Source organism: Coturnix japonica, chromosome 28 (genome assembly GCF_054131305.1).
Source record: "Coturnix japonica strain WE chromosome 28, WE-NBRP24, whole genome shotgun sequence".
Taxonomy (NCBI): Eukaryota; Metazoa; Chordata; class Aves; order Galliformes; family Phasianidae; genus Coturnix; species Coturnix japonica.
The window spans coordinates 6,638,648-6,652,343 of NC_140690.1; the positions used below are offsets into that span (position 1 = coordinate 6,638,648).

At 43.8% G+C, this 13,696-nt stretch overlaps 1 protein-coding gene across 1 annotated transcript; it reads right to left on the reverse strand.

Moving 5' to 3' along the window:
• Nucleotides 1–940: 940 nt before the first annotated feature.
• Nucleotides 941–1,804, reverse strand: LOC146756213 (obscurin-like protein 1). The gene is made up of 2 exons (XM_085524762.1): nucleotides 1,437–1,804; nucleotides 941–1,113 (listed from the first exon to the last, which is right to left on the reverse strand). The coding sequence occupies exons 1-2, from the start codon at nucleotides 1,693–1,695 to the stop codon at nucleotides 941–943; spliced, it is 432 nt and encodes a 143-aa protein (XP_085380888.1). The 5' UTR covers nucleotides 1,696–1,804.
• Between the last annotated feature and the right edge of the window lie 11,892 nt (nucleotides 1,805–13,696).

Here is a 13,696-nt window from a genome sequence, read left to right on the forward strand (position 1 = left end):
AGCATAAAGAAGAAAGAGAAAGGTATCCAAAAGGACTAACCAAGAAGTGCCCAAACTGCACAGGAAGCATTTCTTCCTGTGGTGCAAAATACCACAGTAGGATTTATTTGCTCTTTCAGTTAAACATACCATGAACCTTTAGGGTAGCTGATGTCTTGTCTTCAGCTGCTTGGCACGTGTATGTTCCCTGATCTTCAAATTCACACTAGTGAATAATAAGACTTCCCTTATTTCCCTGGGAAGTAATGCCCACTTCTTTTCCTTTGACGGAGCTCCTTCTCATCCTAGAAAGGAAAATATCAAATCAGATCTCCATGAGTCCTTCCATCTCTGCACTGAGCAAAGGGAGCCTTCAGATCTATGCTTAATTCACCCATTCCCCTAGAATTAATGGAACTGTGCTTACTGGAACATATGCTGAAGCTTAAGCACAGTGCAGTGTTTTCAACATGTAGGAATGGCTATAGAACTTGCATAAATTCTGGCTGACCTATGACAGCTTAAAGCACTGTGGAGGACTGTTAACAAGCCCATTTGGACATCACCTTGAATAAATGATGTTATCCCCAAGTAAGGGAAGGAACAGCTGAGCACCGGGGAGGTACACAAAGGGCCAGAGCAAATTCTCACACAGTCAGGTGCAAAGAAAACTCAGATTTCACCCTAAAACCCAGTTCACAACAAGGCTACAAAATCCCGGCTGAGAATTTCTGTGTTAGAGTTGAAGCTCAAGACTGTACTCCAACCAACAATATTTTGTGCAGCATGACCTGAGGAGTTCACAATAAACCCAAAACAAACTTCCATTTCTACTTGATAAATGAACTCAGGACATAATAACAAAGAGTGCTGATCTGGGCAAGTAAAAGAGCACAAAGAAAAGGGAGCAATGCAAAAGCTATCAAGCAAAAGCTCAGACTCGCATCCCTTGGAAGTGAAATTAAAGGCTCTCATTCATTTCCAGAGAAGTCAGAAAGGAAAATACCATTACATGCCATACCTTGAACCACTTGACGTCCACCTTGGGCCTGGACAGCTCACACTCAAATGTGACCTTGTCCTTCTGAATGACGCTAATGTCTGCAAATGGTCTGCTGATTTTCACAGGCAATTCTGAGAAGGAGAAAGAAGGATGTGGATTTAGTTGGGAATGAGGTCTCTAGGAGAATCTGGCATAAGGAATAATGAAAGGCAGTGCCTACTTGCCATGCTTAATATAGCTTGTAATTAACAACAAAAAAACCTATTGTTTTGAGCACATTATCATTACTTGTGCTAGATACAATCATGTTACAACAATCCTCTTGATATTTCAGGGATACTCTGGTGGCAATAGCCCAGTGCATAACATTCTTTGCAGCTGGAAGGAAAGCTGGTTCTGCTGTTCAAGTAATCTGGGACAAGAGCAGATAATGACACCTTGCACCAACCAATACCTGTCACAGTGAGCCTCCCCGATGAATTCATGCCTTCTGCTTTAAAGGAAATGAGTCCTGCATCTTCAAGGGTCACAGAAGAAAGCGTCAAGGAATGTTTCTTCCCCTGGACACCCATCATGATATTTGGTGCAGCCTTCAGCCGCACGCCGTCCTTCTGCCAAGTCCCTTCCACATCCTCATGGGACACCTCCACCGAAAAGGTGACAATTCCCTTCTCAGGGAATTCCAGGGGCTGCAGACCTTTCACCAGCTTCATCTGCCGCACTGAAAGACAACGGGGAGAGGTTGGAGATCTCACACCAGCAGCTGAGAAATAGAATCATCAAAGGAATCAGAGAAAGGTTTAGGTTGGAAGGGACCTTTGAGATCACCCAGTTCCAAACTCCCTGCTGTAGGCAGGGATGCTTCCCTCTAGACCAGACTGCACAAAGCCCCATCCAGCCTGGCCTTGAATGCTTGAATAGCATCAGGACTTCCAAAACAAGTTACTTCCCTCTTCCTCTCCCAGGTACAGTATCTGCCAATTAAGCAACAGCCTTTGCAAAGAAGAAAACTTGTTCATAACCAGGTCCATGGGTGCTCTTAAATGGATCCTTCCAGATGGAAAAAACATTTCAGGTGGCCTCCTAGATTTTACCCCTTTTTGTGTTGCACACAAGACTGAAAAAAAAATATATTACTTTTGCAAAGTTCTTCTTGTCATAATGAAACAAACATTTGGGGAATGGCAGAACCAGGTAAAGTTTACCTTCACGTCAAGAAATTTGAAATATCACTCACATGTTCTTGGTGTGGTGTTTCTGCTATAATTATTTGGACTAATTAAGCTTTTCCCTGATGAAAGCCTAGAAGTATATCACAAGAAGGACCAACTTACCCATGACCTTTTATTTGTCTTACTCAAGCATCTCCTCCTGACCATAACTGACAATAAAATATTCGGCCAGACTACAGGTTTGAGCAGCTGAGTTGTTTCTAGGATCTCCTGCAATCTCAAGCTTGGAACACACACTTGTCCTTTGACTAAGTGTCTTTTATAGTGCACTAAAACAACAGGTTTTCACATGGCTATTCCTCATTTACCTTGCTCTGAACTCATTCTCAAACCATGCGGGATCAGTCCAGGGAGAAGGCGAGGAGAGAGGAAGGGAAAGTCCACGGTCCTCTAAAATCAGGCTTCTCAGCCTAAAGCTCAACAGCAAATAGCAGTCCACTTCCCCACATTGCTAGACTCCGAGCATTTAAAGAACATCAGCTGACCTCATTATGAGCTCTAACATAGCCAAAGGAATTCATATATTCAAATATTCTCTTGAGTGATGAGAAATATGGAGCATAACTTCAGACTTCTGCTGTTAAACTCTCACTTCTATCATAAACCAGGGTAAGAGTTCAATGCTGTTTTAGATGGAGGAATCATATTTTAAATAACTCATCTTGGATTCCCTACTACAATTAGCTAAATTCCAGTTTGGATCATGCTTCACCTTGGATCACTTAGGGCTTCAGCCACTTATTGGAACTAACTTAGTTTGTCTACAGAGAAGCTGTTTTCTATAGCAACAATAAGCTGTGATTGCTACTGGATGTCGGGAGAGCACAAATCCCGCAGTTATCCTGTACCAACATCCTCTCCTTCCATCAGAACAGCAAGTTTTTAAACCAGACTCATGCAAGCTTGCATGACACACCTTGTGCAAAACTGCTGGCAGCCATCAGGACAGCCAGTTGCTTCCTGTATAGACACTGTTCCATCAGTTTGGGTTTTTTGTCTCGCTAGAACAACAGCCAGTGTCTGAAAACTCACACAACTGAAGCAACCACGCTGATATACCGCAGTCACTGGAGGTGCTCAAGAGCCACGGGTATGTGGCACTGGGGACGTGGTTAGTAAGTCCAGTGAGGGTGGGCAGGGGTTGGACTCAGCTATCTCAGTGGTCTTTTCCAGCCTTGGGTGCAACTTGTAAGAGGGAATGAAGCAGCAAACTGCCCAGCACTGAGCTGCATTCTTCTGACACGTGGTATCAGTGAACTGCTGTATTTCCCTATCTTCTCTGGAGCTATTCATCTAACCTAACTGAAAAAGTAATCCTGAACCTAGATATAAATCAGGATCATAGTCACCCGTGGTTGCTTATATATTCAGAAAGATACTCTAGAGGGTAATTCAGTGCACCTAGAAATTAAAGTAGAAGTTCCTTAGTCAGAAGTATTCCACAGCCAGGTTTTCAGCTCGCTACCACTACATTAAAAAGGAGAATCCAATTAGTGGTGTGGGTCATTGATATTGTTCCAGGGGGAACTGTGGCTGTTCCATGCCCACAGGGTAGAAGACAGCCAGTCTTCCTCTAAGCCACATAAACAGCTGCTTAGTGCTCCCAAAGCGAATGCTCACCAGTTGTTTCCAACTTGAAGGTCATCTTCTGGCCAGCAGCCTCGCAGATGTATTCTCCAGCATCTTTCTTCTCCAGCTGCTCCACAACCAGACGCCGTGCTTTGCCCACAGATTCCATTTGGAACTTTCTGGAGGAGGCAAGCAGTCTTCCATCCTTGTACCATTTTACTTCGCTTGGATCCTGTGCTACTTCACAGCTGAGGGAGGCACTTGCTGCCAGGGCAGCACTCACCTCTTTCTGCACCTTCTCCTGGTTTATAAACACAGGTTTTGGCTTTGAGGGGAAAAAAGAAAAAGTATTGACTGAGGGACTGAAATGAGACCATCTTGCAGGTTTGTATGTACAGGTTGGAACAGGTTTAGGTTACCACTTGTGCCCAAACTAATAGCCTTCACTAGAGAATATCAGCTCTTCTGTTGAAACAAAGTGTCAAATCTAGGCAAGAAAGAACCTAGGAACTGAAGGAACCAAGAGGGTCCTTGAACACCAGTCCCATGGTTGCAAGTCACTATGCAAACATATTGAACCCAAAAGAACATCTGACCTGCAGGCAACCAAAACCTGAGTTCTTTTAACTTAAGACCCACTGTGAAACATCAAAACACATAAACATGTGATAGTCAAACCACTGGCTGCCTTTTCATGACCCAGAACAGTACTCCTGGCTTCCTGAACAGACTCCTCATGGCCTCTACCATTGCCACAACTGTGACTGTCAAAGGCACAAAGGAAATATGCTCACCAACGCAGTCCTTTGTTCTTTGTGTGTGATTTGCAGATATCTATCTTACTTTGAGCTCTGGCAATAGTCAGCTCTACCAGGTCTCTTACTGTGAGTAGCAGTCTCACCTATCCAGATGCAGCCTCCAACATAAAGGCATAGGAAAAAGGCAGTGTACTACTAGGAGAAGTTCCTGCTTCTCCTGCCATGAAAGGCTGCACGTAGAACATGCACTCCAGCCTCACTGCACATACTTATCTTAGTCAAATGTTTAGGTGAACAAGAATTACAGTTTGGGATCTCAGGCACAGGAGAGATTTGAATAATATCTTGAATATTGCTTCCATTGTACATATATCAGTAATTATTATTCTACAGACAGACTGAAACAGGTCTTTGTGCCATACTAAAACCAAATACTTTCTACAAACCCAGGCAATCAAGTCTAGGGAAAAAACCTCAGCACAGACTACTGCACCTGGATCACTGTATAATGGAAACTAGATTTTACTTTACTGTTCTCTGCTGTATTTCATACAACACCTGTCTCACCTGTGACATGAATCTTGAAGGTGAGTTTCTGGCCAGCAGCCTCGCAGCTGTACTCCCCTGCATCTTTCTTCTCCACCTGGCTCACCACCAGCCGACGCTGTTTGCCCTCTGACTCCACCTTGAACTTCTTGCTCCAGGTGATCAGTTTCCCCTCCTTGTACCACTTCACCTCCGTCTTCTCCTGGGCCACCTCGCAGCTCAGCGTGGCATTTTGAGTCAGTACAGCCTTCACCTCCTTTTGTACCTTGTCCTTGTTTGTAAACACATCTTCTTTCTCTGCAGGGACATCACAACAGTCACACCGTTTTGCTGTAGTCTGCTGCAGAGCTAACTCCAGTTCCCCATTTTCACTATACTTGCCCTTCACAGGGACCATCGTGATGCCTCATTAAGACAGGAAAATACTTTCCCCTCTATTTTGCCTTGGGAAATGATAGGCATATCAGTTCATATCATATCATAAATCTAAACATTTCGCAGTCTGATAGCAGATTTGGACATGAGATTTAGAACACCTGCATGCACTGCTGAACCTCCTCCCTTATCTTTTTTTCTTCTCATGTCTCTCTACATTTCCAGAAAATCAGAAGGGAACGGCCCTCTAGAACAGGTTGCCCAAGGAGACTGTGGATGCTCCATCCCTGCAGGCATTCAAGGCCAGGCTGGATGTGGTTCTGGGCAGCCTGGGCTGCTGCTTGGCAACCCTGCACATAGGAAGAAGGGGGTTGGAACTGGATGAGCACTGTGGGGCTTTGCAACCCAGGCCATTTATGAGTCTGATTAGTGGCATTTTCCACCTAATTGTGTCATTAAAATTTTGTAACCAGATCTCTTCAAACACCTCCCCTTTTCTCACTCCTTGCATGCCTGGTGTGCTCTTGCACTGTAACCCTGCAGACACCAGATGACTACAAGAGCTGCACAAGTTACCCTCCTTGCCTATGGTTTGTTGCAGTAATTCATTCCTGGATGGAAAAGCACATGTAGAAAAGTGTTGCTATGACACCAGATGACAAAGAAAGTCCTATAGCCAAAGTGTTTTGCACCAGAGAGGCTGTAAGTTGATCCTCCAAATGCAAGACACACCAAATGAAGCATTCCTTTCTCTCCGGGATTTCAAGCATTTTCTCACCTCTGACTTTCACTTGGAATGTTGCTTTGTCATCTTTTGTTTCACAGCTGTAGCTCCCTTGGTCTTTCAGGGTCACATTTTTGACCATGAGCTTGCGGTGCGTCCCCTGGGAGATGATGGTTGTCCTCTGGTCCTGCTTCACCTCTGTTTGATCTTTCTTCCATACGACAGCTCCGCTTGCAGCTGACACCTCACACACCAGCTCCAGGTCTTCAGAAGGACTTACTGATATTTTTGGAGTCGTTTTCGGCTTGTTGACAAAATTAATGGCTTCATCTGAAGAAAAAAAGAGAAAGTGGTTTACATCCTGACTCAGGCTTATTCAGCACAGCATTAAGATACAGTTAGAGCTGATTGTAATGTCTCTGCTCATTACATTTGGGTGATCGAGTTTCACCTCTGGAGGTACTCACATACAAACGTGTGCTTGATTCTCCTGTGTAAAGGAAAGAGTAAGTTCTATGCAGACAGTTCTTATTTCTTTTAATCAATTCTGTATTCTGCACATGTTCTTCTGAATCTAAAATGAAGGTAGCTAAGTAACGTGTTTGCAATACATGAACAAACCTATTCAACACTTTATCTCTAAGCTAACAAGCAGCGTTTGATGAGCACATCAGTATTTCATGCCCTTCATTCCATCCAGACAGAACCTGCCTGAGGAGCAAGCTGATGGCTGTCAGCTACAGGCAGACCTAGCTTAGTATTGCATTTCTTAGAGCAACAACTGTTGCTTTCAGTCACTGAATATACTAAGGCCAATTGCTATGCCAGGCACATTTATGGCATCAGTGAACAAATAATTTGTTAAAAATTGTAATAGACAGGAGACATCTATTCTTTTAAAACTAGGTGACCAAAGAAGAACAGTCCCTCTAGAGTCAAGCTGTTAAGAACTAACAGCATCAATCAATATCACATAGATAGATTACTTCCCTGCCCTAAGACCATCTTGTGACCATTTGGTGCTATTAATTAAGCCCTCTTGATGACTTTTTTGTATGAACCATGTGACATTTTGTGATAGGAGTTACTGCTAGTGTTCCCTTAACCCAACACCAAAGTAGGAGGTATCCATTCTCAGGGAATCATGCAGGCTTCCTCTGTATTTGATGCTCAGAGACAGCCCCAGAACTTTTTAAATCTTAGCTTAGCTCTCATCCAATAATGTTCATCAAACAGTGCAACTTGTCCTTTGGGGATGCCTTTGTTCTGCATCAACCAGTTCCAACGGAGTCTTCTTGGATTGTTTTAGATCAGTTTTTCAACAGATAAAGCCAGGGTCTTTGAATTACAAAGTGAAATTGCAGAATGCATGATTCTCAAACAAACAGAACAGGAGGTGGGATGCAGGGTGAATACCTGAGCCAACACCACCTGCAAGCATTCCTTCAGTATCTTAGGAATCTCTAGCCATCCTAATCCAGTGTTGTGCTTGATCTGTCATCTCTGCTGAGTTTTTAGCTAGCTGATGGTGACCATCGTGGTGGTGATAGGTGAGCAGTCAGACTAGAGGGTCTTAATCAACCTTAAGGATCCTGTGATCAGAGGAACGTGAATGTGCTGTTAAAGGTCACAAGCGCTGCACTGCAGCATGAGCATACACAGCGAAAGGCTTTCAGTAGAGCTTCAGTTCATAAATGAGGACTGGTTTATGGAAAATAGGCTCAAGATAGAAACCAGAAAACAGATCTTAACGCCAGGTTCTGTGAATGCAGCCAGCTGAATTTCACAGATATTGAATTTCAATGACAATTTCTTGTGTTATTTTACCCTCCAGCTCCACCCTGAACAGGAACAGGTCAGTGACAAGCATTACTCCTCCAGGCTTGACCTGACAGTGTTTTACTTGCACTATGAGCTAATGGCTGTGCTTACAGCACCTCAGGCAGACACCTCAGAGATCACAGCATCCTTCGGGTACAGCAGGAGACACTCAACTCTCCAAATGTGGAGTTTAATTTGTCAAAAGAGGAGACAGGATTCCCATGCTAAGAACTTAGGACCATTTCAGTCAGAGGTTTAAACATGATGTAAGCACTGAGGCAATTCATGAACTAGAAGATTGAAGCCCAGATGTGAGGGCTCAAGTCATGACTCCAGCGTCAGTTGGAGCTAAGGCTGTCCTGAATTCATCACAACACAGTTACATTATTTGCTCATCCTGTGGATTTGCATAGGGACAACAGTAAGGTCAGAATTGCTTCAATAGAGCTATGCAATCTTTGTCCTAAATACTGGAAACCCACAGGGCTGGACAAATAAAATGAATTAAGTCTGAAGTGCTTTACATGGATTGTGATCCCATGTTTGCCTTACAAACTTACCTGAGACTTTCCAATCAAAAATCAGAGTGTCACCTCCAATTTTGCAGATGTTCCCTCGTCTTCTTTCGTTACAACTGAAGCCATGAGCTTATGCAGTTTCCCTTTATCTTCCATTGTGAATTTCTTACTGGTCGTGATTTCTTTGCCATTTTTGTACCACTTCACCATGACATTGGCTTCAGAGGTCTCAGAAACAAATTCAGCGTGTTTTCCAGCAACTGCTCTGGTAACTCCTCCAGTTGTCTCTTTGTTTATGAAGTCTGCCAGTGCTGAAACAAAATATGGACACTCAAAATATGTATGATGGTAAAGAACTGCAGGGACATTGGTGACCATGAGGCATTCATTTATCGTAAGACCAAACGTACACGTTTAATCCTAGTTCTAATTGCTGGATTCTAATTCAGAAGCTGGCAAATTGGAAGCTTTTATAAACCACGTACCAGATTACCTTATCTCCACAAGTTGAAGGACATACACTGGACAGGGGACAGAGCCAAAGGAAGAAGCCCAAGGCTTCAAGAAAATGTCGGAAATAGGAAACCTGAGGAAAGAATTGGAACAAGAAAACTAGAAGGAAATCAATGGAGGGTTTTCTATTACTGCACTGTAACCCCCTGGCAAACAAATCGAGCCTAAAAGATAGAGATATCACTTAGGACTGAAAAGAAAAACAGAATTCCTTTATGGAAATTAATTGGAGCACAAAAGTTAGATGATGAAACTGGCCCCTATTAACACACAGTGGAATAATTGACTTCAAAGATTCAAAATCTCACCACTGTCTTAGCCAAAGGTTTAAGCCTAAGGCCACGGTCCTATTTTACTCCAGGTAATGGAGTTTGTTTTCCAACTTCTTGTTAACATATCATTTCAAAACAGCGCACACAACTGAGTTGGGTCTGTTGAGACAGCACAGTCAGAGCTGCTAAAATCAAAGTCTGGATTATGCATGCATTTGTTCTGAAGTTCCAAGAACACGCATGGATAATACAAATTCAACAACGTTCTACAGAATGCCTGTCTTTTAGGAGCTCGAGAGCCAGCTGATGGACACTGGGATGACTGAGATCCTGTCAATACATTTAACTCCATCCTATCATACAGTCAAATTTCATTCATTTTTTCAGCAACTGTCTCTTATCATTGTAGTCCCCTCACCACTGCTGGATGTGAGCTCAGCCACACAAAAGCAGGTGCTGGTTTTCACTGCAGATACTGCAGTAAGGAGGAACAGCCACCGGACTGGACCAGCTGAGCGTGGCCCTACCAGGATTTGCTCCAAAGGTCTTATTACCAGTAGTGCTTCCTGATGAAATACATGGGGATCCTCCTTTGATTCCAACCCCAACCCACCCCACCATGCCCCCTGATAACATCCATCAGGGCCACATCTCGACAGCTCCTGAACACCTCCAGGGATCCCACCACCTCCCTGGGCAGCCTGTGCCAGTTAATTCTGTGGGCAGACCTGCCAGTATGAAATATTATGCTAACATGACAAAGAGAGAGAAGAAAAGCAAAATTAAGACTAGCTGACAAGCCTTGGCAGGAAGTTCTGCTCTCCATCAATTTAGTCCCTGTGACTCTTCACAGGTGTTTTCTACATTTGGGATCACTGCTACAAAAAGAGCTGTTTACATCATCTCTCGTGGCCACCCAGAGAGAAGAGCAGGAAGGCTGGGATGCTCTTTTTCCTGTCTTTCCCTTGATTTCCTCTATATCTTAGGGACGAATCACAGGACACAACACAGAAATCAAATGGCTCTACAAAGCAGATTGGCCAGTTCAAGTCAAAACAGCCACTGAAAACACCCCAGATGCTGTCTGACAACAGCTGGACTGTCGGGGAGTCAGGTGAATGCAGTCTGCTGGCCCTGGGCAGGAGGAGCACAGCCCAGACTGTCACATACCTTTCAGTGAAAGCTGATAGAGCATTTTATCCCCCTCACAGATGCACTGACAACTTCCAGCATCATCCATTGAGTCGTTGTGAATTTTCAGGGTGTGTTTCTTCCCCACAATGTGCAGTTCATAATTTTCACTGGCCTTGAGCTCCTTCCCATCCTTCATCCACTCCACAGTAGCGCCTGTGTCTGAAAGCTCAGCCTGCAGTTTGGCTTCCTCACGCAGCTGAGCGGAGATCTTTTCTACATCTTTGCCCTTATTGGTAAATCTCACTGCAGCACCTGTCAGGAGCAAAGACCTCGTTATTTCAATTGATATCAGGCTAACGTGGTCAATGTTTGCTGCAACATCTCTGAAAAAGTTTCACCTTCTGTTCCTGCACTCATCATTGTGTCAGTGCTGAGCAATTCAAGATATTTCATTTGGTCTTCTTGCAGGATTTAGTAAGTAAAAATCAACCAAACATCTCCTTCTACTGATTAAGAATGCTCTAAACATGCTTCTGCAGAGGTTTCCACCCAATGACAAACAGCTCCTCCCATCATGAATGTTTATTTGTTCTATTTGGTCACGCAAATGTGATTGAAAGAGTTATTATTGGAATGATTGCTCCCCTACTTCTAAACTATTCCAGTGCAATCAGAAAGGCTGTCTGAACCTGGAGCTGAAAGTACTGCTCTATGGTGATGCAGTGGTAAACATGGTGACTGAATGCACTGGCCAGTAGCTGTGAATTGCAGACATTCATCAGCTGGCATGGAGCAATCTGGTTCAGCTGGGTACATTGGCTTACCCCACACTCAGTGCTATCATGTTTAGGTCATTACCAGGACTCACGTCAGTCCATGGGATGCAATTTCAGGTATTTGGTACAGTCAGTGAATGCCTGCAGCCCCAGTTCTAATCATCAGATCACAGCAACTCTGCCTTGACTGTAAGAGGAAAGGAGAAGGATCAAAGCAAATACCTCTCACTCCCATCTTGCTGCTGACATCAACATTTTTGGCAACAAATTTCACTTCTGCTTCATCATCGTTCTTGGTGACGTTCTTTATCATTAGGCTGTGAGTAGTTTGGGTTCTCTTGATGATCCAGGTCTCACTTTCCTGTAAGACTTTACCATTGAGGTACCAAGTGCCGCAACACGTTGTTATAAGGTCAATAGTAAACATGGCATCCCCTCCAGGTACAGCTTCACCAGTTGTTAGGGGGGATTTCACAACCAGGACTGGGTCTGAGGAAGAACAACATGTATGTCTTAATGCTCTTTAGATGCAATTCTGGTATCTCATTTAGAGATGGAAGATTAAATCATAGGGACATTTCTACTTCTCCCTTTGCATGAGTGCTAGAAGAAGCACTTCTGTGCTTAAGATCTGTTACAGAAAGTTCTGCCTCTTGCACATGTGAGATATCAAAAGATAAGGATATTCATGTCTCTGTCACAGAAATAGAACTTGTATCACTTTAGTGGTAGCTGGAGGTTGATAGGAGATAGGAGAACTGGGAATAAAGGAAAGCCTTTGTTGTGTTAATGCACTACTATCCTTAAAGTCAAAGGAAACATCTTTAGGGAACCAACACAGCTGCTCAGCACACACTGACCCATTTCCATTGGGGTTTTTGTGCTTACCAAGGTGCACGCTCCCTGGGAATTCCAGATACAGGCTCTGTCCATGCGCATTGACTGCAGACACTCGGAACTGATCATCAGCCTCTTCAGACAGATTGCTCACCTTGAACTCTGGGACGGGGACATGAGACTCGTGGCACCTCACCCAGGTGACGCCAGTTAGTTTCTTGCATTCCACAATGTAGCCATTGACTGGAATGGGGCAGTGCATCTTCGCAGGGGACCATGCCAGCGTCACTGAGGTTTCTGTTTTATTTTTCATCACAGGGTCAGCTGGGGGCTGGGTGGGAGGTTTTCTGGGAGCTGAACAGAAATAAAATTCAGAAATATTAGCATAAGGTCATGTAGGCTGGAAAAGACCTTCAAAAGACCTTCAAGATCAGCAGACTCAACCTTCAGCATGACCTACTGAGTCCCACCATTAACTACTGTGGTACCTGAGGACATACATGGCAAGCTTATTCCTGCAGGTATTTGCATAGAGAATATATTGACCCTCTGGTTGCTTTGGAACATTTTAGAGGTTAAAATCCCATCAGACTTTTTCACTGTGTGCAGCCACTGATACAGGGAGGAGGCTGGGAATTACCTGATAAGCTCTAGTTACAGACTACTGACACAGTAAAGGATTGATTTCACTTCATTTCGGCCATCAGAAAGTTTGGTGTCTGGTTTAAGTCACCCATCTAGACTCCAATTATAATCATATGGAGAACAGCACATTCAGGAGAACTCATCTCATCTTAATAAACCTGAATGAAATCACAGAATCATAGGATCATGGGAGAGCTTGGGTTGGAAGAAACCTTCAAGATCATTCAGTTCTAAACACCCTGCCATGGGCTGGCTGCCCACTAACCAGCTCAGGCTGCCCATCACCCATCCAACCTCACCTTCAACACCAAGGACAGGCACCCACAGCTTCTCTGGGCAGCCTGAAATGGAAGCAATGAGCCACATGTTGAAGATACTCAAATATTCATGACTGTAGAGAGAGCCAAATACTCCATACATATTGCCTGCCTGGTCAATGGTATTAAAATGCCAACAACAGACTCATCCAGCTGATTGAAAATGGTGTGAACATGGCATACAGGATTCTTCCAGTAGCTAGTTAGATCTGCAAAGAGTAAAAATAGGAAATCTCAATGCGATACAATTTTCCCTCATAACATAAATAGACACATAACTGTTTTGGGGTGCACTGTTACCAGCCTGTCAGTTGCTGTTGGTCAGTGCTAGATGCCAAAGGTCCCACTAACATAGCATGAAGCCGAAAGCTAGACGCTGGAATCAGATCTCCTGACCTTACCATCAGAAAACGAGATGTCATATTTTGCTCAGAGGTGCCTGCTTGTAGGTTCCTCCAGGAACCAGCTCCAGCTTCAGAATTTAAACAACAGTCAGAAATTAAACTGAGCTTTGTCACCTCCATCAAACAGAAGGAGTGGTTGGGTGGTACAGCTTTCCAAATCACTTAGAAACTGTCACAACAATCAGATGCCTACCTTTTCTTTTTGAACTTGTTAATACATAGAGCTTAATAGCATCAGAATGCCCCAAGCACTTCAGACAACAGGACAGCTGT